The sequence below is a fragment of the Aethalodelphis obliquidens genome, unplaced genomic scaffold (assembly GCF_003676395.1).
Source record: "Aethalodelphis obliquidens isolate GAN/ISIS:26980383/991018 unplaced genomic scaffold, ASM367639v1 scaffold2, whole genome shotgun sequence".
Taxonomy (NCBI): Eukaryota; Metazoa; Chordata; class Mammalia; order Artiodactyla; family Delphinidae; genus Aethalodelphis; species Aethalodelphis obliquidens.
Window position 1 is genome coordinate 42,992,598 of NW_020837946.1, and position 26,236 is coordinate 43,018,833.

The 26,236-nt window shown below is 38.9% G+C and overlaps 1 protein-coding gene and 1 long non-coding RNA gene across 3 annotated transcripts in view; one reads left to right on the top strand and one right to left on the bottom strand.

Annotated features, from left to right (window-relative positions):
- STAT4 (signal transducer and activator of transcription 4) overlaps positions 1 to 22,682 on the top strand; it is a 92,389-nt gene extending 69,707 nt beyond the window's left edge. Inside the window, exons 14-24 of one of the 2 annotated variants that reach the window (XM_027125495.1) lie at positions 236 to 280; positions 10,826 to 10,909; positions 12,427 to 12,525; positions 14,925 to 15,060; positions 16,638 to 16,687; positions 16,923 to 17,017; positions 18,147 to 18,283; positions 18,613 to 18,804; positions 20,269 to 20,335; positions 21,262 to 21,370; positions 22,409 to 22,682. In XM_027125495.1, coding sequence (XP_026981296.1) covers positions 236 to 280; positions 10,826 to 10,909; positions 12,427 to 12,525; positions 14,925 to 15,060; positions 16,638 to 16,687; positions 16,923 to 17,017; positions 18,147 to 18,283; positions 18,613 to 18,804; positions 20,269 to 20,335; positions 21,262 to 21,370; positions 22,409 to 22,435 — 1,041 coding nt within the window. In that variant the 3' untranslated portion in view covers positions 22,436 to 22,682. Of the gene's footprint in view, positions 1 to 235; positions 281 to 10,825; positions 10,910 to 12,426; positions 12,526 to 14,924; positions 15,061 to 16,637; positions 16,688 to 16,922; positions 17,018 to 18,146; positions 18,284 to 18,612; positions 18,805 to 20,268; positions 20,336 to 21,261; positions 21,452 to 22,408 lie in introns of those variants that run through there. The other variant, XM_027125492.1, reaches the window with a different exon arrangement.
- LOC113630301 (uncharacterized) lies at positions 18,794 to 22,472 on the bottom strand. Its single transcript, XR_003436889.1, has 3 exons — positions 22,360 to 22,472; positions 21,245 to 21,452; positions 18,794 to 19,124 (listed from the first exon to the last, which is right to left on the bottom strand). It is a non-coding gene; the product is annotated as an uncharacterized LOC113630301 (long non-coding RNA).
- Positions 22,683 to 26,236: the final 3,554 nt, after the last annotated feature.

Here is a 26,236-nt window from a genome sequence, read left to right on the forward strand (position 1 = left end):
TTATGCCAGCTTGCTCCCTTATCTCAGCGACAGTTCCTAAAGTGGCATACCTTGAGATGAAACAGGAAGCTCCTTTCTGTTGAATCCGGGCAGCTATGTCACATCAGGTTTCAGTGAGTTAGAAAACATCTCGGTTACTGTTCTAGAAGTCAAAATTATGGGCCAAGAAAACCCCAACTTGATATTTAGCTGATAATGCTTCTCCATCTAAATACTGTTGTTTTCTTTTACAAAGCAACCAAAGGAATTGAAGTCTAGTACTGGAAACAAAGGAAATGAGGTAGGAAATATTTTCTCCAAAAGAATCTTTCTAGGTAATAATCCTATAATGTCTTATTTTTACAAAGCTCTTAAACTGCCCTTTATATTTTTATATAAAGTCAAATTCATGTTTCTCTAGTTATACATGTAAAGCTCAATAAATTGCAGACAGTATAAGAAATTTTGTTATTAAAATAGAAAATGCATGGAACACCCTCCTAAGAAAATGACTATTAATATTTTGGTTCACATCATTCTAGACTTTTATCTTTTATCTAGACTTTTGTACTTTGAAAATATATATACACATTGTTTCATAACCTGCTTTTTTTTTTATCACATAGCAATGTGAGGTGAACAACTTTCCATAAACTTAAATACGCTTGGAGAACATGATTTAAAGTGGTTGCATTATATTGCTATAATTTCTTTAGTCAGTCCTTTATTATAAAATATCTTAAAATCACTCATTTTCCACAGATAAGAGGTAAGTCTTGAACATCATGACCCAGTATGTGAAAATCACAAGTGAAAAACAGTTCTATTACTTTATGGTATCAATGACTTTGCTCTTATATTAAAGTTGGAATTTCACTAGATGAATTGATTAAAAGAACAAACTGGTGCAGCCCAAGTGTTCAAGTTTGAGTCGATAAATAATAGAGTGGTCAAATCCTGGATTGGAAGTGACTTTGGGAATCAGCTATTTAGTTGACCTAGATACTAGGGCATATGTTTATGCCCTACATATTTGGAATTAGAAAACCTGGGTTTGAGTCCATTCTGACAGTGACCAAAAATGTGATCCTTGGCAAATGATCTGATGGGAAAATATTGCATTTTTTCCCTCTAAGAGATCAGAGTAGTAATTCCCAGTGCTCCCTGCTCAGAGAAACTGCATATGTAAGACCACCTACATGATGCAGTTATAAAGCAGTGAGGCTTGTTTCTAGTACGGTTGGTATGGATCCAATCTCCTGGCTTTAAAGTCACAGCTCCTATGAGAAATCCCTTTGAATTATTTGGAAGAAAAAAAGCACTTTATAAATCCAGCCTTCAACTGCAGTCAATCTAGCGCACTCCACAAAACCACAAAGGTCCATCACAACAGGTTTTATGCTCTACATTTTCCCTTCCAAGAATTCTTCATTCCCTTAATCGTATCTTAAAGATATGATTTGCCAAATATCACAGCCTCACCGAGGATGAGCTAAGCTTCCCTCCCAGGGTAGAACCTTGGCTTAGGGCAGAGCATCAGACAGGTGTCTCAGCCCAGATATCACAGGAGCAAAGCTTTTGAGTTTAAGGATATTCTAATAAACCAAACAAGTAGGAATTATTCTTCTCACCTTATAGAAATCCATAAAGGTTTTCCAAACTTCCTAGTTGAAACATTAGCTCTTATAAATAAAAGCCCATTTCATGATTATCCCTGGAATTTTGGCCAGAGTTGCAAACAATATTTCATGCAGTGACCTCCCTGAATAGTATTTACTAAGTCTGAATAGACTGAGCACAATGCTTCTAAACTCTTCTTAAGGAAAACAAATCAAATGGGAATAAATCTAAATCCCTGAACTCTTTAGTACCTTGTCATCTTTGTGAATGTAAAATCGAAATCTTTACTTGGATTTCTCTAGAGACAGAAATCTAAGTAAATCATCTTCTACTATAGAAAAACAACGGCCTACTTATCTCTCTTTGAATTTATTTCCTCTCATATTCTGATTAATAACAAAATCATATGGTTATATCAGAATGATTTTATTTCTTCCTTTTCTTTTTTTTCCAAGTTTGCTGGAGCTGGATAATTTTATTTTAAGCTATTCTTTGAGCTCCCCCTGTTGACAAAATTTTAATATGACTCCTACGTACATTTAAAACAACCCATAGACTTGAATGCTATTTTACGAGCTACAGGAACAATTGAAAAGTCACACAATATATGACGTGGACTCAGAAAGATGAGCCTGGGGAATCAGGGGCTTGGCTAGGCAGTAGGGGTGACGAAAGGAAAGTCAGGAGAGAGTAGGGGAAGATCTGATGATAAAATGGGCTTCATAAATCAATGGGGCCAGGGATTGAAGTAACCAAACTTTAGGGAGAACAGGAAGCTAGGATGTTATAAACTCATTTTCGAATTTCAGACAGTAGCTGTCGCTTATCGCTTATCTGTGGGCACCTGAAGCAGGAGTTCACAGCCCGGTAAGAACTTATTTGACAAATCCTCGTGCGGCATTTACTATATATCGGGCACTGTCTAAGAGCTTCACTGGCATTGATTTACGTAGCTCTTGCAGAAGCCTATGAAGTAGATACCGTTAGTGTCATACTTATTTTGGCTAGGGAAACTGAGGCACAGAGTGGTGCAGCTAAGATGATTCAAACCATAGCAGTCTGGCTCCCATGTCCATGCTCTTGGCCGCTGTGCTGTGCTCCCTCTGTAGTCATGAAACTTTCCCTTGGAGAGGCTGCCCTAGTTGGCCCTCCTCTTTGACCCCTGCTGCCCCTTTATCTCATCCCAGCCCGCCATTTGCTGAGATTCCTATAAGGGAGATCTTTTTTTTTTCCTTTTTTTTTTTTTTTTTAGGTTTATGGTATGAAATTTATTTTTCTGATTCTTTGAAAAGAAAATTTAAACGATATATAATTTTATGCTTCTGTACTTTTATTGTTGCCTAGTATTACCTAATTTTTCTTTAAATGAAATACATGAGGCAAATAACTTGTGGGAGAAATTTGTTATGGTCTGGCAGCTCAATCTGCTTGAATGTTTTTTACATCGTTATTGGAGTATGATTGCTTTACAATGGTATGTTAGTTTCTGCTGTATAACAAAGTGAATCAGTTATATATATACATATGTCCCAATATCTCTTCCCTCTTGCGTCTCCCTCCCTCCCGCCCTCCCATTCCCACCCCTTTAGGTGGTCACAAAGCACCGATAAGGGAGATCTTCGCAGGTTTGCGAACAGCATCTCATCCTTTCCTCTCTGTTCCAGCTGCTGCTGTCGTTGTCCTCACTTTACCCACCTGCTCAGAAATCACATAGCTACCTCGCACCGGAATGCTTACGAAGGGTAGAAGGAATTTAAACTAATGCTTCCTGAGAAAACGTTGACTTCTCCCTTATCTCCTGCGTGCATCGGTGCGGTGGTGGAAACAGCACTGCCCACAGCTCTGCCTCTTACAGGCAGCTGACCTTGCGCTAGCTGTTTTACCTCACTAACTCCTTAACTATAAAGTTGCATGTTAACCTGCACTTCATAGGGCTGTTGTGAGGACCACACGAGATGGCGTGTGTGAGAGTCAATTGCCGTGTGCTGTGTGGATGTCTGCCATGGGCTTCCTGATCAGCCCTCCAGGCTGCCCCCTCTATAAAGAGCAGGTGGGGAAATGGCTCTAAAGGTGGTACCTGGCCTAGGATAAACCACTAATCCTTATCCTTCCTCTTCTGCCCACCTGCTAGGTGCTCTGCTGGAAACATTCCCTTTCAAGGGCCAGTGAGCATGGCTTTCTGGCTCCAGGTCCATGCAACCTCAGACCACCCCATATATAGGCCCCTTTTATAGGACTGCACGTCTACCTGCTGCCTACCGCATCACCACACCCCACAGCTTAGGGTCCCTCAGTTCTATGTTTGTGGTTGTGAGAGCTTAGACTGAATACTCATTAAATGATCACGGACACACCATGACAGTTTCCCCAGGATTGCCAATCCAAACCTCCTTAGAATTGCAGCACCCCATGTCTGTTTGACTCTGAGATTAGCCAGGAAGAGGTGACCTGTCAGGATGTGCATGGGCGCCTGGCTGCAGCATTGGGTGAAGGGAGGATGTTGACGTTGCCCTAGACTCATGCTGTCCCCAGAAGGCCAGGGAGAACAATGGTGCCACCTCCTTGGTTGGGGGCTGGTGAAGGGTGGAGCTCTGGGTCCCCCACCCCTGTTTCAATCAGTCAGCTCTACTTTAAATATTTTACAGATTGGGACCCAGGTGGGAAATTTACTTTTAAGAACATGCTCCAGGGTTAAAAAAGATTTGAAAACTGTTGGACTGGTCAATCTCTAAGTTCCTTTGAATGAGATTCTGTAATCCTCAGAAGTACAACAGAGGGTAGGGTCATTTTTTTCAAAATGAATTTGATTGTGAGAATCTGCTTTGAAATGAGGAATCTGTAGACATGCTATCTACGGATTCCCAGGAAGCAACCTTTCCCAGAGGTCCTTAGAGCCAGCTAGAGAGTGATTGTTGAAGTGCAGAAATTGTTTGAACAGGGAGGCTGGAATTGCAGTGTCTCGAGTTTGCTCTGTCAGTAGGCTTTAACTGATAAATGACAGTTTTAGTCACAGACTGAGGTGTTAAGTAATTTTGTTTATGTGGTGGAAAGTCATGAAACACAAAGAAGCTATTAGTAAAGCCTGGGTGACTTGAGTTTTGTTTAACAAAATAGCCAGACAAATGTTCTTTCAAGGTTCAGTGTTCTCAAACACAGAGCCACCACTCACACTCCAACTAGCTTGAGCATTTTCACAGGAAGTTGATTTCCTTCTGAACTAGTTTAAGTAGTTGCAATGCTTTCTTAAGACAAACGTTGGTACCAGAATAACACTAAAAACGTAGACTTTTTCTGCAACACCCTCCATACAATCCCCTTACATTATGGGCTGAGAATTTGTTGTCACTTTACATTCGTTTCCTATGATTCTGTGATTAAGGGCTGTCTCTCATGTGACTGTACCATTATTTCCCCTCTTACTGTTTCCCAGCATCTAGGCCAGTGGTCTCCACATGATAGGGACTCAACAAATACTCATTAAGCAAATGGATTATTGCAGTTGTTTTCTATTCCACATAGTTTTCCATGTGCGGCATTATCATAGAGTATGGCTTGTTAAGAGACGAGCAAGATAAACAATAAGGTCCTACTGTATAGCATAGGAAACTGTATTCAATATCTTGTAATAAACCATAATGGAAAAGAATATGAAAGAGAATTTGTATATATATGTATTACTGGATCACTTTGCTATACACCAGAAACTAATACAACATTGTAAATTAACTATACTTCAATTTAAAAAATACCAAAAAATAAAAAAAGACGAGCAAGAAATTTAGATGAAAATCATCCTTATCCCAGTCATATTTTCTTAATAGAGGTTGTCTTTCAAGTCAAAATCCAAAAGCCATAGCCACTTGTTAACATATTCTAGGTTTTCAGGGTGTGCTGTTAGACACTAAGCAGAGGTAACATAAAAGAATATGGTGACATCTATACCTACCTTTCATCAGTTTGTGTATTTTTTTCCAGGTGGAGCCCTGGTCAGGATGTTCAGCCAGTTTTCTAGTTTCTTAGCAGATTATCCAGTGGGTACAATACAGTCAATCCAGTTATAATATCAATGTCATATAATATAAATATCATAAATATGGATATTTTAAATCTCTAACCATCTCAGATGGTTAAAATGGCTTTTAATACAGACATTAATGGTACATCTTATCTACGACATTTTGCCAGTCAGTGTGTAAGGAATGGACTCTGGGAACGTGAGATTGAATAGTGTCTCTGGCTTGGACTGCACTGATAAAATAATAAAGACTGGGCTTCCCTGGTGGCACAGTGGTTGAGAGTCTGCCTGCCGATGAGGGGGACATGGGTTCGTGTCCCGGTCCGGGAAGATCCCACATGCTGCGGAGCGGCTGGGCCCATGAGCCATGGCCACTGAGCCTGCGCATCCGGAGCCTGTGCTCCGCAACAGGAGAGGCCACAACAGTGAGAGGCCCACGTACCGCAAAACAAAACAAAACAAAACAAAATAATAAAGACTGTGATTGATGGCATTCAAGCTTTGAAAATTAATGACACTCTCTTCTGTCAGAACTGCTCGTCTCCAGTCATGTGTATTGTCCGTCAGCTTCCTTGTTGGATTTCATTCTAAATGTGCCTCACAGTTGCATCAGGGGTTTTAAGTAAACATTAGAAATTAGTTTGAATCACTGAGAAAACCTCTCACCACCCACATTACAGTTTAATAAAGTAATATTTAACGTACAAAGTCTTCTTCCAAAGTTAATGGACAACCCCGTGTGTCATTGCTCTGTCTGTGGAGTCCTGCCATTTGGACAGTGAGCACACAACTGCCATAACCCAAATATCTGAGGGAATTATCCATAATGAATTATCTTATCATATATATATGTACACATTTAATCATATAAATTAAACTATAGAGGCTAGAATGGGGGAGGGATAAGCACTCAGAAGGCTCCCTTTGGCTGCCCTCCAGCTGTGGCCCTTCCCTACAGAGAAAGATGTCTGAGCGGTCGAGGCTATGTGCTCACCCAGAGCCTAGGGCTGCAGAATTCCCAGCCCAAAAGACCTCAAGCCCACTTCCAGGGCTTGTACAGACCTCTTCCCCAGGTATGCTCTTTCAAGCGCAGATGACACCATCAATGCAAACATTTCTAGGCAGAAGGAGAGACCTAGGGGCCACACTAGTCAAAGTAAGCCCCTCACAGAGGTAGAAGGGAGGGGGATGGGCCACGGTCCAGGATGGCCACGCTCTCCCCAGGCCAGCATGTTTGTGGCACTTTGAGGAGTTAAAACCTGGCCAGTTAGGTCAGGTGAAAGCTTAGCTGTCAAGGCAGGAGACGAGACCATATTTTAACAGTTTGATCACTTGCTTTGTAACAGCTAGATAGCTAGACATACGGTATGTGGTCTCCATCTGTGTGCTTGCCTCAGGCTTCTAAATGTGCTGCCCAGGCTTGTGTCCTTTCCGCCACTGAACTCAGTGAGAATGTGAGCACCCCCCACCCCCCACTCCGTTAGTGAACGTGGACTTGTGGATTCTTCACTTGTCTCAGTGCTTTGCATAGCGTAAACACTTCCTCCCCATAGGGCAGCGTAAACACTTCCTCCCCTTAGGGGTGGTCTAAGGGAATTTTCAAGAGGAATCTTCAGGATCATAACTTTCTACTAATCCAGTAAGAAGCAATCTCACCAGGTCAGTCTAGGTTACTCCAGGCAGTATAAGGGACCACAATGATCTAACCCAAGGGAGAGAGGAGTTTTTAATTTTCTATTTCCTTCTCAGGAACAAATTCTATTTTAATGTGCCTCATTGTCACCAAAGTCTTCCCCCATGTAGTTGTTATTCCTATCATCATATTAGAACTATTTTTATTTTTTGAAATTTAATACCAATGGATTACAGCTTATTATCAACATATATTCAGCGGTAGATGTCCCTTTCCCTCAGGGCTGACTCAGCCACCCCCAACCCCACCCTGACTTTCCTAACCTAGATAATTCCACTTCTGTTCATATGTTCCCCCAGGGCTTGTTTTTAAAATCGTTTTGGCTTTCTGTATCATCTGTAAATTTTCCACATCCCTTTTGAGATGAAACACAATGTGGATACATCGCATTGAGAATAACTGCCTCATAAATTCCACCCGGGGTTTTTGTTAAAATGCAGAATCTGGTTCAGTAGGCCTGGGATGAGGCCAGAAATCCTGTTTTTCTAACAAGCTTTTAGATGATGACAGTACTGCTGGTCCTGGGCACATAGCAAGTTGCTGTCAGATTTCATCATGGAAAAACAGCAATTTCTGTCCCACTCCTTCCCGCTCCAAACCCACTCCCCAGAGATGACCATTTTTTGAGCTATAAATATCATGCTAATATCATACTGATACTTCCTGATTTTTTTATTTTATACACTTAACTCCTGAATTATTTCTATAAAAGATTAAGCTGTGGCTCTCTCTCTCTTTTTAAACTTTTTATTTTACATTGGAGAATAGTTGATTAACAATGTTGTGTTAGTTTCAGGTGTACAGCAAAGTGATTCAGTTATACATATAAATGTATCTATTCTTTCTCAAATTCTTTTCCCATTTAGGTTGTTACATAATATTGAGCAGAGTTCGCTGCGCTATACAGTAGTACCTTGATGGTTACCCATTTTAAATTAAGCTATGGCTCTCTTATACCAGCTCTTCATGCATATTAATTTCACCCATCTTCACAATATTATCATATAATGTGTTTTGGTTAGTTAATATATTCAATGTTTACATTACTATGATTATATAAAAATTGTTAACAGCTGAACCATATAACATAGTATGATTATATTTCCATTCTTGTATTATTTTAGTTTTCCCTGGATTTATTAGTTGCCTCAGATTTTTTATTTAATCAATTTATTTTATGTACCTGTTACTAATGTAGCCCCAAACTTTCCTCCAGAACTTGAAAGGTCCTTAAAATATAGTCATACAGGTCCATCTGAATTTCTGTCTTTTTCTTTCTTTTTGGCAACATCCCTCTGGGAACCCTCCATCTCTTGCTCCAATCTGGGCTGATTGCCCTCTGATCCTGTTGCACAATCGTGTTTTGTTTTTTTGTTTTCTGGTTTTTATAAACTTACTCTCACCATCATCCTGGGGAGTGAGTGCATCTCCTACTTTACTAGGTATTGAGACATTATTCTCAAAAAGTGATTGTACCAACTCCCATCAGAATGTATAAGAGTTACCATTGGGTTATGCCTTTGATAGTTCCTCTACTCCATTTCCTCTCTTCTCTTTCTGGAACTTCTGTTTGTTGTTTTGAGTTTGTTGATTCTTTATTTGTTATCTTTTCTATCCTATTTTTTATTTCTTTGGGGTTTTTTTGTTTTTTTGGTTTTACTTTCTGGGACATTTCCTCAGCCCTACTTTCAGCTCTTCTGTTGTTTTGTCTATTTCTCTTATTATATTTTTAATTGTTCATCATTCTTTTCTGAATGTTCCTTTTGGTAGTATACTATTCTCCTTTCATGGATGTAATGTATTGGTTACATCTGTAAGGATGTAACATCTGAAGTCTTTTAAACATCTTTAAGAACTTTTTAATGAACAAAACATATATGTATATACAACTATATACTAAAGTATATAGAGAAATACAATGAACCTTCATTTTTACATCACCCAGCTTCAACAATAATTAACATTTTCCCTGTCTTAGTTAATCTATTTTTCCCATAAACACACATATTTTTCCTGGAGTACTTAAATTCCAGATAGTATAGCATCTTACTCATTGATATTTTGGTAGGTATCTCTTATCTAGAAGAAAACATTTTTAAAACACCTAACCACAATACACTTATCACAAAAAAAAACGAAAATAGCATTTACTTAAAACCTTTCCTTAATTAAACTCCATTATTTGTTCAAATTTCTCCACTATCTTGAAAAGATCTTCTTACAGCTGGTTTGTGCAAATCAGTATCCAAGCAATGTTCACCCATTACAGTGGTTGATTTGCCCCTTTCCTATGCCATTTATTTGTTGAGCTAATGTATAAAACTGAGCCTGATATACTTTTTTTATTATAATATTTTTTTAGTATAGTTTTTTTAAACTTTTCGTTTGCTTTTTGCATTCTCTCTTTTTTTCTGAGTTCTTGGTTGTTGATTTTTGTATCTGCGTTTCATGTGAGAAGCTTTGTCAAATGCTGGATGACCGTTAGTTTACTGTTTAAGAGCACTAAAAAACTGGAAGTTCTGTGTGCATGGTAGGGATTTAGACTTAAGAGTGATTATTAGGACCTGGCTGTCTCACTGGGGGGTCCCTAAAGGCAGTATCTGTAAGTTGTTTCTCCCTTGGTCTGGTTACCTCCCGGATATCTCTCCTGGAGGTGTCAAGCAGAGACAGGGGCATGGGCTTCCCCTAGATTTGACAGGATCCTCCTGCACAGTACCTCACCCTGCCCTCATCTTGCCCTTGTATCCAAAATGCAGAGAGCCTCTCTAGTTCCTCTGATACATCCGCTCCAGAGAGTAAACTTCCTGTCTCCCACCAGTGTCGGGGAATGTTGGGAACCGCGTTGCAAGGGCTGGGGCTAGTAACTGCTCCTCCTGTTCAGCCCTCACTCCGGACTCAGGGGGCCCAGTGTTTCCAACCCCAGGTTCTGAGACACACTACCCCTACTGCCACCCTCGCTCCACACTCCCCCACCTCTCATTTTGAGACCTAGATTACAGCTTTATTTTCCTGGAAAGTAAATAAAACCCTAGCTATTACTTTACTGAAGTTTCTGGAAGGAGCTGGGGAAAGTACTCGTTTTACACCTACCATGTTTAACCAGAAGGAAATCTTGCTTTTTTAAAAAAAAAAAATCCATTATGACATTGACTTGTTTCTTTTATAGCTACACACATATGGCTTGCTTTTATTAATGGTTGGTAAGTCAAAAGGACTAACTTCCAAAATTAAAAATAAGGAAAAACTTGTCTGAATTCAACTGATGAAAATATACTGGAATTGTAAAAACTAGAAATTATATTGTTTTGGAGACTTAAAATCATTCTGTTTGTGGAAATGAAGATTTCTCAAACTCTGTATATACTTTAAATAAGCTTTTAAATAATAAGAAGGAATGTTCCATAATAGGAGGTGTTTGAGGGTATTTACTTTAAGAATTTACTAATGTTTATAAAAGCATGCCTAATAATAGATAACAACTATGTATTTGTAAGATAGCAATTTCTTTCTCCCCTTAGGGCTGTCACATGGTGACTGAGGAGCTTCATTCCATAACATTTGAGACACAGATCTGCCTCTACGGCCTCACCATAGATTTGGAGGTAGGTATTTCAAGGAATATCTACTATTTACTAATAACATTTTCAGGAATTGGTCATCATTTGAAGATGAAAGCTCAGTATTTTCTAGGTTTTAGTACATTCCTTATTCATCATTTTTATTTTAATTTAGGAAATCAGTATGTCAAATAGTCACTGATTCGTCAACATATATTATTCTGGTTAAATATAAATGATAAAATCTCACAGTCATTATAATTCAAGACTTATTGAATAATTTGTTTCCCAGACTGTTTTTTTGTCTGTTTGTTTGTTTTCTGGGGTTCTCTGAGTCATGGATACTCAGAGGAAAGCCTAAAGAGAAATAAGTATACTTGAACCATGTCATGTATGATATATTTTCAAAATTTTAACGTGTACGTAAAAATCCCTCAGAAGAAAGGTTTTCATAGTATAATGAGCAAAGACCAATGATAGGAACATTAACGGTACATTGTTTTGATCCTCTTATAACTGTTACTATTGAACTCAAAGAAGGAATAAGGAAACTGGGGATTAAGTTGAACATGATTGACAATGAGCTCTTGAAGGCAGGACATTACACCTTTATCCCTCCATTACCTGTGCCTAGCACAATGCCTAGCACATAATAGATGCTCAACATTTGTTGAATAAATGAATGAGTGCATAAATGAACAAACACAATTTCACATGATTGAATATGGTCCTATTTGTAGGATATGTTTTTTTAGAGTTCTGCCTTTGCTCTTTTATCTTAACGAATGTAAACATGTTTATAAAATTTTCCATGGATTCTTTCCTCATCTCTTTTCCTTAAATGTCTGTTTCCATGAGCTATTAAGTTCCTCAGGTGGGTATTTCACTGTCTACAAGCAACCTAACCTCTGTTAATGGGAAGGGGCTAATGTAAGTTGGTTAGAGTCCCAGACTAGTCTGTGAAGCCTGTTTATTCCATAAGGTTGAAAACTTCAGCACGAAAGTACTAAGTTGGGTGCCATGACAACAGATGAGGCAGCTCTATCTCCCATAATGCTTTGTTTTCCAAGATCGCTTGCCTCTCCATCTTCTACAATTAAAACTCCCATATCTGATACTGACATTAATTAGATGTTAGATCATAATTTGAATATATTAATCCATTCCAGAGATAAGTTTTAAATTAGACTCTTAATGTAATTTATTAAGAGGAAATTTGCTAAGTCAATACAAGCTCTAATTAGTTACATTTTAGGCAGTACATGACATAAGAAAGTAAAAATACCTCCACAATGTCAAGGAAGATATTGGAGCTGACTGACCAAGCACTCTGAAAGGATTCCTATTTGTATAGCTCCTTTCCTCCCTGTACCTTGACTCATATATGCTCAGAAGGTTCCAGTGCCTTCATGAATCATTTTAGTGACCAAGGCAGTATAGACACCACTGCCTTGGAGAAGTGGGGTTGGCTTGAGATGACCCTTTAGGGAAGAGGGCCAAGTGTAAAATCAGTGTAAGGTACTACTACCTGTAATAACTGTGCTATTTTTCTTTTTAACCAGACCTGCTCATTACCTGTGGTGATGATTTCCAATGTCAGTCAGTTACCTAACGCTTGGGCATCCATCATTTGGTACAACGTGTCAACCAATGATTCCCAGGTACAGTCTCTCTCTATTCCTGTTTCTTCTCCTTTAATTCTATTTGATTTGCTTTATTGTTAACAAAACCCATCTGCCCCAAAAGATGTGTGTGTGTGTGTGTGTGTGTGTGTGTGTGTGTGTGTGTATAAATTTTGGCATGTCTTTGTGGATTGTTTATTCCAAAATTCCAATATATTCAGTTGTATGATTCCTCCCTCATGTCATATTTAAAGTAATATGTTCTGATGTACTTGGACCCTGAGAGAGTTCTGGCTAGCAGAAGTGACAGACAGGTATTCTTTATTTATGACAGTCTGGTCAGCTCCCAACTCTGTACATCACAGAGAGTTCTAGGGCCATCCTGTGGCTCTGTTAACTAGGCTCTGGGGAGACTCCTCTCTCCAGAATTTGATGTCTGACTGTTGTGTTTACCTCCTCAACTACTTCTGGCCACACCTTATCCACATAGGCTCTTCCACAAAGGTAGAGAATTGGTTTCAAATAAGTGACTAGAATATTCATCAATCTCGCCTAACGACACTATTCAAATTTTCAAGTTGATTATAGATTTAATCCATTCTAGGCTCAAATTTGGTTTTAATGCCATCTGGTGGTTATTTAAGATATGGAACAAAAATTGGCCTCAAGTTTCAAAGCAAGCAGAGAATAGAAGCTCTTCTTAACAGAAGGCCAAGGAAGGGTGTGGCAAAAAAGATGAGTCAGCATTTCCCCTTGCTCCCTCTTACAAAACCCCAGTGTGTTGTCCTGGAAACCACCAAGGTCTAGAGAAAATAGGTCAGATGTAAATATTTCTTCTTGATTCAAAGCAAGTGTTTCTTCCAAAGGGAAGAATTCTTTTACCTCAGGTCCTAGCAATAGGAATAGTCATGATGAGTAGCTCCAAGTTCCTTCGCTTTTGTTTTAATGTGCCTAATAAGGAAACAGCATGGAAAATGACTCAGCCCTGTTCCTTCTCATCCTCTGGTGCCCTGGCATCTGAGGGAGATTAACTGCAGAAAGGAACGCTGTACAGAGTGCCCTGTGCCTTACTTCCTCTCAGCCTGCAGTGAGAACAGAACTCACTAGAAAAGTTACCTGGTCTGTAAAGCCAAGAACAGCCAACACTTCTGAGATTTAATGTCATTCCCCATTAGGAGCTACACATTTGGAGCTTTTCATCCAATTCCAGGATGTAGGAAGGAAGATGGGATACTCCTCTGTCCTCCAGCCTCAGAGTGCTGTGCTGCTACACTTAGCTTTCTTCAGCATCCTTCTTCTATAAAAAAGCCACAAAAGTTGTCACACTAACCATCTCAGATTCTGCTCTAGTCTTGGATGAGGAATCTGGAGATGTATTTCATATACAGCTCCTAACACATAAATGCACAGCCTACATACAGAGTCCAGCAGAACAAGTAACTCTGGTTTCTCTTCCTAACTCTATTCTGCTTCAAAACCTAAGCTCCTAGACCTTGATTATGTTCTCTGCTTTTTGGTCATTTGTCCAGACATAATCCTTAGGTTCAAGGAAAACTGCCCCTCTAGAAATTCTTTCTCTCCATTCCTCTCCTACCTATTTCTCACTCCTTCTTGGATGCTGTGTCCTCTTTTATTGCCACCTTCTGAAGTCTCTTGAATTGGTTCCTTTTCTTGCTGCCCAGCTTAGTTCAGGTTCGCCAAAGGCCTTCTCCCCATACTGCAATGGATTTCTTAATTCCTCCCCCCACCCTCCCTTTCTTAAAACATCTTTCTCGGCTTTCACACCTTCTGCTTTCCAGTAATCTGAGGTGAAGTCTTCTGTTCCACCACCGTTGACCCATTTTCTGGTACAAACAATCTTACTTGCAGTTGATCATACCAAAGATCCTCTTGTCTAGAGCAAAATAAGAAAAGACTACAGTCCTATCCATAAAACAGGAGTCCCAGGTTAATTATGATTCATATTGTAGGGTCCCCTTCCTTAGCCTGGGACTTAACTGTCTTTGTGCTTTGGGATGCTTTGTCTGGTCAAGGTATAACTTGTACCAATCCATGATAAACCAATTAAATAACATGATATAGGTTTTGTTTAAGATTAATATTATTTTAGAAGAGAGTATTTGTCTAACTTGTTGAACAGTGTTCAGTACTTGTATGAGTTGGTTGATAGACTATAGTCTAGGGAAAGTTAAAGAGCTACACAGTGATTCTTTCAAAGATAAGATAGAGCCATATATTATATTAGACTCAAAGAACAAGGGACTCTTTAGGAAAAGGCAAAATCAGTCTTACTATAAAAGCACAACAGAGATGAGACAATAGTTCTGTATTATTAACTGAGGCTGGCCTAAGGAGTTTAAATCAGGAATCCTGTATGTTGAACTACAGTGGGTTCAATGTGATTAATACATATAATCATCACTACAACTCTGTTTCAGAACTTGGTTTTCTTTAATAACCCTCCGTCTGCCACTTTGAGTCAACTCCTGGAAGTGATGAGCTGGCAGTTTTCATCATATGTTGGCCGTGGCCTGAACTCAGATCAACTCAATATGCTGGTCGAAAAACTTACAGGTAAGATCTGGTAGATGTGGAGGACTTGCCCCTGTTTTTGGTACTCAACCGTTTTAAAGAATGAGGGTGAGATTGCTATTAATAATAATAATGATCATCACAATTTATTGAGTGCCTACTACATCGCTGGGCATAGGGCTAAATGCTATAGTATCTTTCTCACAAAATTTCCTTAAGGCAGAATATTGAGGATAATTCTTCATTCTATCCATTTTATACATGGGGATACTTAAGTTCAGAGACTAAGTGACTTGCCACAGCTAGTACATACTAGAGCCAAGATGCAGGCCAGGGCTGTCCAGTTCTAAAGCCCCTTCCTTTCCACTCCACACTCCAGCCTCCAGGGTGTTCTTATGCCATTTCCACTGAATGTACTGTGAAGCCTTAATGGTGCCTTGATCTTCATATTAATATTGCAATGGTCATTAACCAACTGGAAAACAGCTGATCCCAGGATCAGGAAATTTATTATAAATTTAAAAACTATCCAGGTAATACTTAATTCTTCATATCGAGAAAATTTCAGTTTTGACTGATATTTCTAAAGTTTGCAAAATAGTCACTGGTGCTCCATGTAGTGACTACAGTGTAAGCTTTTTATAAAAGAATTTTAAAAGACGTGTATATTTTGACAAGTATGGGGTGAACACATTTGGCACCAAGAAAAGAGTTAAAATTGAACTTGTATACATTTCTGGTTAAAGTAGAGCCAAAGATGATTTTGAGCAGCAGTAGTAGAATCGTGTGTGTTTGGTTAAATTTGACTTACAAGTGATGCTGGGTCACCCTTGTACTTACTATCCGATCAATTAGTGTTTAAATAAATTGGAAATATTACAAAATTTACTTAATGTAAATATCCTTTTTGATCCTTATTTAATTCATAAACCACAAGAGTAGGCATTCAATAAGTATTTGTTACTGAGTGAATAAATCTTTTAAATATATACAGTATAAATAGCAGCCATATCCTTTCGGGTCTTCATCAAATTTTTCTCATAATTTCCTTAAATTTTAGATAGAACCTCTTTTTTCATTGTCCTGGATCAAAACAGTCAGTGGAAAAAAAAAAAACAAAAAAAACAGTCAGTGGTTCCTTATCGCCAAGTGGATCTCTAGTTCATTCTTTTCATGACAGTATTCAAGACTTCTGGCATTCTGGCTTTCACAAATTTATTTTATAATGTTTATTTACCAACATTAGGCTGCACTTCCTTTCTCCTATATAAGCTGTGTTCATATCCACTACACCTCATCCTACATTATTCTTGCTACTGGAGTGGCCTCTTCCTTCTCCTCTGACAATTTATATCCTATCCATTCATGGAGGTCTTGTTCTAGACACCCACCCACTTCCTAAGGCTAACTTTAGCTCCTCCATTGAAAAGAATTCTTTCCTAGATAAAAAAATTTCATGATATCTTTTATTTTTACTGTTTCTAGCATTAAATGCACTGTAAACCCATAGCACGTGCTTAGGAAATGCTTAGCAGTGGTAGGGGGGGAGATCTAAATTGAGCACCAAATTGAGGAGTCTAATTGTTTAATAAAAATCTCATTCTTTTCTTTCATTTTAGTCCAGTCTAGCTACGGTGATGGTCATCTCACGTGGGCCAAGTTCTGCAAGGTACAAACAGGGGGAGGGGTAGCATCATTTCGATTTTTTTTTAGTATTCCTTTTTAAGCCTCCATATTATAATTTGGGATTTCGAGGATTTCCTGGATAAGGTTATTTTAAGAAGAAATTCGAAACTGTTTTTTCATTTAAAGGAAATATTTCATTGAAAAAAGGAACTTGAATTATCATACTAACATTACTATTGAAATAATCATTGTCCTAGCATGTTTGTTTATTCCAATAGGAGCACTTACCTGGTAAATCATTTACCTTTTGGACATGGCTTGAAGCAATATTAGACCTAATTAAGAAACACATTCTTCCCCTTTGGATTGATGGGTGAGTTACAGCCTATATTTTCTATATGAACTCATTAGGTTCTTATTTTTATGCTGTCAATTTTTTTCCCTTTTTAAAAACATTGAAGTATAGTTGATTTACAATATTGTGTTAGTTTCAGGTGTACAGCACAGTGATTCAGTTATACATACATATACATATATATGTGTATATATATATTCCTTTTTAGATCCTTTTACCTTATAGGTTATTAAAAAGTATTGCGTATAGTTTCCTGTGCTATACAGTAGGTCCTTGTTGGTTATCTATTTTATATACAGTAGTGTGTATATGTTAATCCCAACATAAATCCTAATTTATCCCTCCCTCCAACCCCCATTCCCCTTTGGTAACCATTAGTTTGTTTTCTATGTCTGAGAGTCTGTTTCTGTTTTGTAAATAAATTCATTCGTATTATTTTTTAGATTCCACATATTAGTGATATCATATAATATTTGTCTTTCTCTGTCTGACTTCACTTAGTATGATATCCTCTAAGTCAATCTATGTTGCTGCAAATGGCAATATTTCATTCTTTTTTATGGCTAAGCTTCCATTGTGTATATATACTACATCTTCTTAAGCCAATTATCAGTTGATGGACACTTAGGTTGCTTCCATACCTTGCCTGTTGTAAATAGGGCTGCTATGAACATTAATAATAAATGCTGGAGAGGGTGTGGAGAAACGGGAACCCTTGTACACTATTGGTAGGAATGTAAATTGGTGCAGCCACTATGGAGAACAGTACAGAGGTTCTTTAAAAAAAAAAAAGAGTTACCATATGATCCAGCAATCCCACTCCTGGGCATATATCCAGAAAAGATAAAAACTCTAATTTGAAAAGACACATCACCCCAATGTTCATAACTGCATTATTTATAGTAGTCCCTTTTTCTTTTCTTTCCTTTTTAAGCATATCTAGTGTCATAGTGTGGAAAGTAGTTGCAGTTTCTTACACTTTATAGAGTATTAATACTTACTTTAATCTGTATAAGAGTATTTCAGGCACTACTGACTTTTGATTATATCACAAAAAATTCAGGTCTGTTCTTTGTGAAAGCAATAAATGCAAATGCAATAAATTATAATCTTGGATCAGATAAAACTATGCATGTTCTATTTTTAGGTATGTCATGGGCTTTGTTAGCAAAGAGAAGGAACGACTCTTGCTAAAGGATAAAATGCCGGGAACCTTTTTGTTAAGATTCAGTGAAAGCCACCTTGGAGGAATAACTTTCACCTGGGTGGACCATTCTGAAAATGGTACATGCTCACTATTATGTATTCATGTGAAATTAGTATTGTGTTTGGTTACTGGTCTTTCCATCTTCAGAAGTGTGTGGCTTGCTGTTCTTTTATGTGTTCAGTGGGCTTGAATATTAGTTGTTACAGTTGTTTCAGAGGAGGGTAGCATGAATTTCTCACAGCCTATGTGGGTGTCCTGTATCACGTGGCAATCTGTACTGTCCACATGCAGAGAAGGGCTGGCATTGTTTTACAACAAGTGACATGAAGATAACGTGGGTAGGAAGAATGGCCACAAAGAATGCCTGCAGGAACCTGAATATTCTCTCTGTTTTCTCTTTTTCCAGGAGAAGTGAGATTCCACTCTGTAGAGCCCTACAACAAAGGCCGGTTGTCTGCTCTGCCATTTGCTGACATCCTTCGAGACTACAAGGTTATTATGGCTGAAAACATTCCTGAAAACCCTCTGAAGTACCTCTATCCTGATATTCCCAAAGACAAAGCCTTCGGTAAACACTACAGCTGCCAGCCATGTGAAGGTTAGGTTCTTTCCGTTTGCTTTGCTTCTTAAGATTTTGGAAAATAATCTCAGATTGGAGTAAAGTAAATGAAGTCCTTCCCTTTATGTTTACTTTTATCGTTATAAGATCTAAGAGGTATGTGGAGGTCAAAGCCTTAGAAATGAAGTGGTGTGTCAGCAGTTCCTGAAAAGGAAGAGCTGGGGCTGTCCAGCTAGCAGAGCACTTAGTAATCAGTAGCTGTAGACGGACTTCACCATGGCCATGGGAGCCTCTCAGCCACTGGTAGAGTTTCGGTTTTCTCCTTTCTAATAGGAGTGGCACCAACTTCACCTCTATGCCTGGGGAGAGGAAAAGAAAGAGGAGGTAATGATTAGAAAGCTGTTAAAAGTTAGGCAAGGCTGTTTTTTACAAAAGAAGCTCAGGGTTGATAAGCTTTATATTTTTTACTTACTGTAGTCTCACAACTCAGAAAGTATCGTTCATTTACCAGGGAGGGGACAAGGGGGTCTGTGCTTCATACCCTTCCTCGCAGCCTATCAATAACAAGTCTTGACATACCTGCCTTTTCTGGTTGTATCCTAAGGGTCTAAAATGATACCTGGCCAAAACAGGTATTTGGTAAATATTTGTTGAATACATGAAAAGAACATTCATGAAATAGCTATATAATTGTAATATAAGTTCACTATTCTGTTTCTTTAAATCGAAGTATATACAATCCATTACAATATTTCATCTGTAGCAACTAAATACATGAGCGTCATCATGTGGAATATCGTACAGCTGTCACTCACAGGTGGTGACTTTCTGCCACCCTCCTTCATCCCCCTCTGAAGCAAACAAAAGACAACAACCACCACAAAAACCTGTGGCTTTTAAGTGTTTCTACATCTGACTGAATGAAATAACAAATGTCAATGCAACAAATTACAGCTGAAGAATTACGGTTGGTCCTTACTATTGGATCACACACAAGTTCAACGTAGTATACCAGAGAAATCTGGGGGGGTTTCCAAGGTGAGGTTTGCACATGACTGTTACTACAGCACAGCAGTGCTTTTAGTAACACTGATGTCTGTGCCTCAAAACTTTGTGTAATTATAAGATTATGATTGGTGTCAGTTTTAATGAAAATAATTGCATTACTATAAATCCCCAATCCATGAATAAATCTGTCCTTATAATTAAATTTAAATGTAACATGGAAGACAGGTAATATAGTTGGTTCCCAATTTTTCTCACACAGTTTAGAGCATTAATATGTAAAGTCAGGTTAGGCCTGCCAAGAGATTTGTTTCTCTCTTCTTGCACATTTTATGCTCATCTAAAATGCTGTTTCATCTATTCAACTAAAAAAATTTGTGAATCACTAGACAATTGTATTATCTCTTCTTTTTAGTATCACTTATACTTTTTTAGACTTTTTTTTCTAATTTTATCAATAATAATAACATTTTTCCCCAACATACCTTTCTTTTCCAGTTTCAAGACCAACAGAAAGGGGAGACAAAGGTTATGTCCCTTCTGTATTTATCCCCATCTCAACAATGTAAGTAATCTTAGTCACATGTAAAATAGTTCTTATTGAACTTATCCAAAAAAAGCTGGAAATTTAAGAGTAGAGCAGGGTACATATAACGGAGAATAAAGCATTTTAATGCTCAATGTCCCATTACCTTTAACACATAAAGCTAGTCTTCAGGATGCACCACGAAGCCCATCACGAAGGAATTCTAAAGTTGCCCTTTTATATGCCTTATATTCCATAGCAGGCTGAAAGCTCTGATTTCAAATGATGAATTAGGCATCTCAGTGTCACAAATAGATGAAGTCCTAGAAATGAGTTCTGTTGGGGAGATGGAAATTTCCCCCTCTACCCCTTCCAGTTCTTATGGCTGGACTAATAATAAAATTGACACAAGGTAGATTAACAGGATAAAAGGAACAAATTTTAAGTCGTGTGCATAGAAGTCTCATAGAAATGACTGAAGAAATGGCCAAAACAGGCAGCTTTTATTCTTTTTTGGACAAAAGGTCAATAAATTTGTGAGGAATCGACAGGAAAAAGATACTTAGGCTTTGGGTGCTTAAGTCGTGAAGAATCTAAACAGAGTTTGAGCCTGAGGTATTAAATTAAAGAAGTAACAAGGTTCATTTGTACAGGCTTCTCAGCCCCGAATGAATCCCCTGTCTCTGGCAAGAAGGATGTTCTTCCACCTCCAGATGCAAGGAGGGCGCCTCTCACAAAAGAGATTTATTTCCTGCTTTCAGGGAGGCAAAGAGGAGGGTCAGAGTGTCCCTCCTGCGTTGGTTCTTTCTTAAGTAACTTAAGTCATTTAATTCAAAATAATCGATATGCCACTGAGGCACATTTTGGAGTGGCCTGCCCTGAGCCCTAACAGTTCCTAACACAGTAAGTCACTACAAGCTATTATTTTTAATCCCTTTCCATATTTACCCTGTCATCTCTTTAAGCCGAAGTGATTCAACGGAAACACATTCTCCAACAGACCTTCTTCCCATGTCACCAAGTGTGTACGCAGTGCTGAGAGAAAACCTGAGTCCCACAACAATTGAAACTGCGGTATGTCCCCTTTCTTTCCATTGCTGTCAAGGGCATTTCTGAGGAAGCGAAGGTGGTGTGTGAATCAACGAGGGGTGAAGATCTGCAGTGAGAAAACACATTTGTTGGAACAAATCCATGAGCATAACACAAGGGGTGTACGTCTGTATGGTCCTGCGTGTTGCTGATGTTAGGGGCATTGGAAGCAGATACCTTCACTGACTTGAACTGCTTTGAGGTCTTTCCATCAAAAGCCATCCAAGGACAAAATATCTCTGTATCCTCCTACTCAAGTACACTTCACCCCTACTTCCACCATCAGCCCCACCAATCTCCACCACTCTCCCCACTGTAGCAGACAATACTTATATGTCATTATATGCAAGTCTAGTTTAATATTTTATTTTAGCAATTCAAGCACCACAAATTCCAATTTTTCTTGATTATTGGTCCTATCCTGGGAGCTTCTTCAAGTAGTATATGAACAACAATCAATAGCAGTATAATAATACTTTTGAGAACTGAGTCATAATCTTATATGCTACTATGTGCTTTAGGATGCATTCTATCTAGTATTATTCCCCAATATTGTCAAACAGTTCAAAACCCCAATTACATTAGGATGCATGTACATCAGAATAATAGATTCTTGGAGGGACCCTGAGCTCCAAGAGATTAGTGTCTGGCTGTAAATCAAGTGGTTTTTAGTCCTTCTCTCGAAGATTTCCAGGGATAGAAAAACTTATTCCAATGTTAACTGTCCTTAAATCATTTAGTTGTAAGAGGACTTTTGCTACATTTTACACCCATTTCTTCATTACGTTTTTATGGGATGAATAGGCCTCCTTAAAATCGTTTTTATTTATTTTAAAGTTGCGTTTTATTTTAGATTGATCAACCTTAGTTACTTTTGTAAGTACTGTACTTAGTAGTTAATTGGTAGAAAGATTATGAAGTAAAGTATGTATTTAGTAGACAAGAGAATGTTTACCTAAGAAATGGTGACTTACTTGCAAAAGAATAGTTTGCTCAAAGGTCATTTTCATTTTCCAATTTTAGATGAAGTCTCCCTATTCTGCTGAATGACACGATAAGCTCTTGACACTCAAAAGAAGGAAGCAAATGAAAAAGTTTAAAGACTGATCTTTGCCAACAATCACATCTTGTTTCTTCAGCTTTGTATATACCGATTTCCAGGAAATGGTTAAGTTCAAAGCTTTCCTCTCACTGGTATGACACCCCCAAATGGGAATGTCATGATTGAAATGCTAAAAACCAAAGCTTCAGATAAAACACTTTAAGAAACCAATGTTAATATAATATTAACAAAAGACTCATTTGTATGTATTTGTTTCATTTCTGATTCTGTTTCTCTTGTGTTACTTATGATTTTGGCTCTAGCAGGTTTAAGTGTTAAGATTTCACAACAGGTCAAAAATAACAAAGTCACATGTACATTTCTCAAAAACCATCAGGATGGCCTGATGGAAAAGCCTAATAAGCTAATGTCCTGAGTTCTAGCAAGTAAGAGTCATCACACTAGATACAAGATGGAAGTAATGACAGGGCATTAACAGCAGCAATTCACACGGTGTGTGTCCAGGGGTGAATTAGGAAGCCTCTTGGTTGCTATGTCAACATTGTCCTAACGTCAGAATTCACAGCTGCTGGGGTACCACGGCCAGGGACACCTCTCCTATTAGGGAGAGAGATCCAGAGTCATTCCTGGTGGTACCTCAGGCAAACCGCGCTAAAAGCAGACACATGGGTAAAAATCTCATGAAATGAGGACCTGGAGGAAGATAACAACACTGGCCTTGGGTGAGTGATTTGATCCCTGGCTTGTGTGTTCTTCCTCTCTAGAAGAGGTTAGGCTAGGTGGGCTATGGTCCTTTCCAGCTCTAAGAGTCTCTGGTCCCATGAATCCAACCTGAGTCAGGGGAAAGGAATTTAGGATGAGAAGTTCCATCCCTGGTGATGCAGGAGGGGAGGTGGTTTACCGAATGGCAATGCATGTATACGGGCTGCAGGTCTACTTTGATCCTTCCCTTGCCCGGACTGAATGCTTAGTGGTGCCATTGAACAGCTGCTGCCCTTAGTAATAGTGTGGGATCTCCCAGTGCCCAAGCCCTGGGGAGCTCTCCATGTCTCCAGGCCCTAGAGAAGCTGCTGAGCCAGGTGAGGAAGTCATGATGCTGAGGCATCTGCCATGACCAGCCACAAAATGTCCTGAGGCTGGTGTCCAAGATAAGCCCTGACTGCAGAGTCAGAGATGGCAGTCCCCTGTGAGGTGTTCCTCACTAACTTCTTTAATCCATTTCCCATCTTCCAGGTAGGTCAAACAAGGAGAAGCTAATGTTTGATGGAAAAAATTTCAAAGAAAAAAAAAAAAAAAAAGCTTTTAATGTAACCTGCCTTCTCCCTTAGAGAGATTCCATCCTATCCATCTCATCTTTTATACCCAGCCACATGATCCTAGATTGTTCCTATGGGACAAACTCTGCACCTGTCCCAAGGCCAATTCCCTTACTCCTTTGCAAGCTCTTGACAGTATTCTTTGGGTGAAGGTGTCTGTTCAATGTAGGACCACAGGCTAACTGAAGGTGCATTTTCCCAGTCTCCACTTCTCTTCATCAGCCCAATTTTCTTGAAATTCAAATATATGAATTGGCAGCAGAAGCAATAATTTTAAACTTGGTTTAAGGAGGTAATTTCCTCCCAGCAAATACTCATAAACAATTGGATTTAGATACCAAAAAATGTTGCAGAAGCTTTTTATATTTTTATTTTTTTATTTTTGGCTGTGTTGGGTCTTCGTTGCGCATGGGTTTTCTCTAGTTGCGTCAAGCGGGGGCTGCTCTTTGTCCGGGTGTGCGGGCTTCTCACTGCGGTGGCTTCTCTTGTTGTGGAGCATGGGCTCTAGGCACGTGGGCTCAGTAGTTGTGGCCTGCAAGCTCTAGAGTGCAGGCTCAGTAGTTGTGGTGCACGCGCTTAGTTGCTCCACAGCATGTGGGATCTTCCTGGACCAGGGCTCGAACCCATGTCCCCTGCATTGGCAGGTGGATTCTTAACCACTGTGCCACCAGGGAAATCCTGCAGAAGCTTTTTATTCCCTGGAAAATATTAAAAGTATGATGGACTCTCACTTATTTCAGAAGAATTTTGAAAAGCTTGAAATATAGAGCCTGGCAGAAGAATGTCAAGGTTCATATATGTGAGCACAGCCATCTTTGTTATTTGGAGGTAGACAGTACAAGGACATTTGTAGTTTACTCCCTATAATAGAGGCAGAGGCCTCAGTAAGAGTAAGAGTTCAGTAAGCGGCTATTTTTTATTTAGATTCAGAAAATCAAAATCAAGTTCTTGATCCCAGGGTAAAGAGTTATTTCCAGCGGTGTGAGTCTTGCATTCCAGAAACCATCTTTGTGGGGGTAATGGGATTTTGTCAGGAGATTCTTGGGGATACCTGTTTAGATCAGGATAAGGTGTGCTGCCCGAGATGGAAATACGATGGGAAGGGAATTTAGACCACATTTCCACCAAATCCTACCCCAGAATATTTTTTTTCTGCCAACTAATAGCAAATAAGCAGCATTTAATGAAGCAAAATGGAAACTTATTTTCAAAATATTAATCACCTTTTCACTTCTCCCTCCAACCATCCAAGACCTATCACAGATGCCCATTTTGCTAATTCCTTTTCAAATTATTTTTAATGTAAAGACTCACTTTGACCAATTGTACTGAATACCAATGTCTTTATCTGGAATAAGTGGTGAAAGAAGGCAGCTGCCAGTGGATTTCCTCAAAGTCGTAAGGTAACAAGGAAGGCTCCCCAAAGGACCAGGAACGGGGAGGATACTTGTGGCAAAGCTGAGGGAGTTTTCTGTACCTCAAATGGTTCAGGAGGCCCATGTACTCCCTGCAGTAGCAGGAAGAGAATCAGGGGTCAAAGCATCCTAGTGCTGTGTTCCAACAGCAGGAAATTATAGTCCGAACTGGGCAAACTGGTCTCACTGTGCACACATTCCAATTTCTGACAGACAAGTTTTCCTTTTTTTTCAAGTTGACCGTGAACATTGATTTGACTGCACTTCTAAAAGTCTGGCTTATTGAAGCATAATTTACACATAATAAAATTCATCCTTTTCCAACAAACCCATACAGTTGTGTAACCACCACTGTAAGACCTAGAACATTTCCACCAGAGTCCTCACAAAGAGGACACTATGAAAACATGATGAAGGACGTTCTCCACAATATCCTTAGAGTAAATACAGCGAACTATTCCATGTGGCCTCTTATGTAGACAGAAGGCTCTATTTAAAATAAATGGGATCATTTTACTCCCTGCTTAAAATCTTCAAAGGGCTCATGGTGCTGTGGATTGGCCCTCCTCAGCTCGGGTATGTGGACAGAATTCTGGAGAGTCATGAGTTTGAATGGCAGAAGTTAAAGCTTTATTTTCACAAACTTCTAACTGAAACTTAGAGTTTCCTTCAATTAGGAATAAAGGTAACAAACCGTAAACCACACCACGTTTTTGTCACATTACAGTTGGTACACTTATCTCAAAATATTGCTTATGCTAAGCATGACTTTGAAATTGCATTCATCCGACCCACTGCTAGATCTTACTTAATGCCATTAATGAAGAAGCACTTATATTACTCGATCACAAAGTTGGTTTTACTATTTTGATCTCTGTATTTCAATGTAATTGGTTTCCTATTTAATCTTATGCATTTTAGTTTATTCAACAAAAAAAATTAATCTTTGAAAGAGCTCATAGGTTCATCAGACTGCCGAAGGGGTCCATGGCACAAAAAACAGTTAAGAATCCCACCTCTGGATGAAGACTCTAATTCTCAACAGATCTTTCCAAAG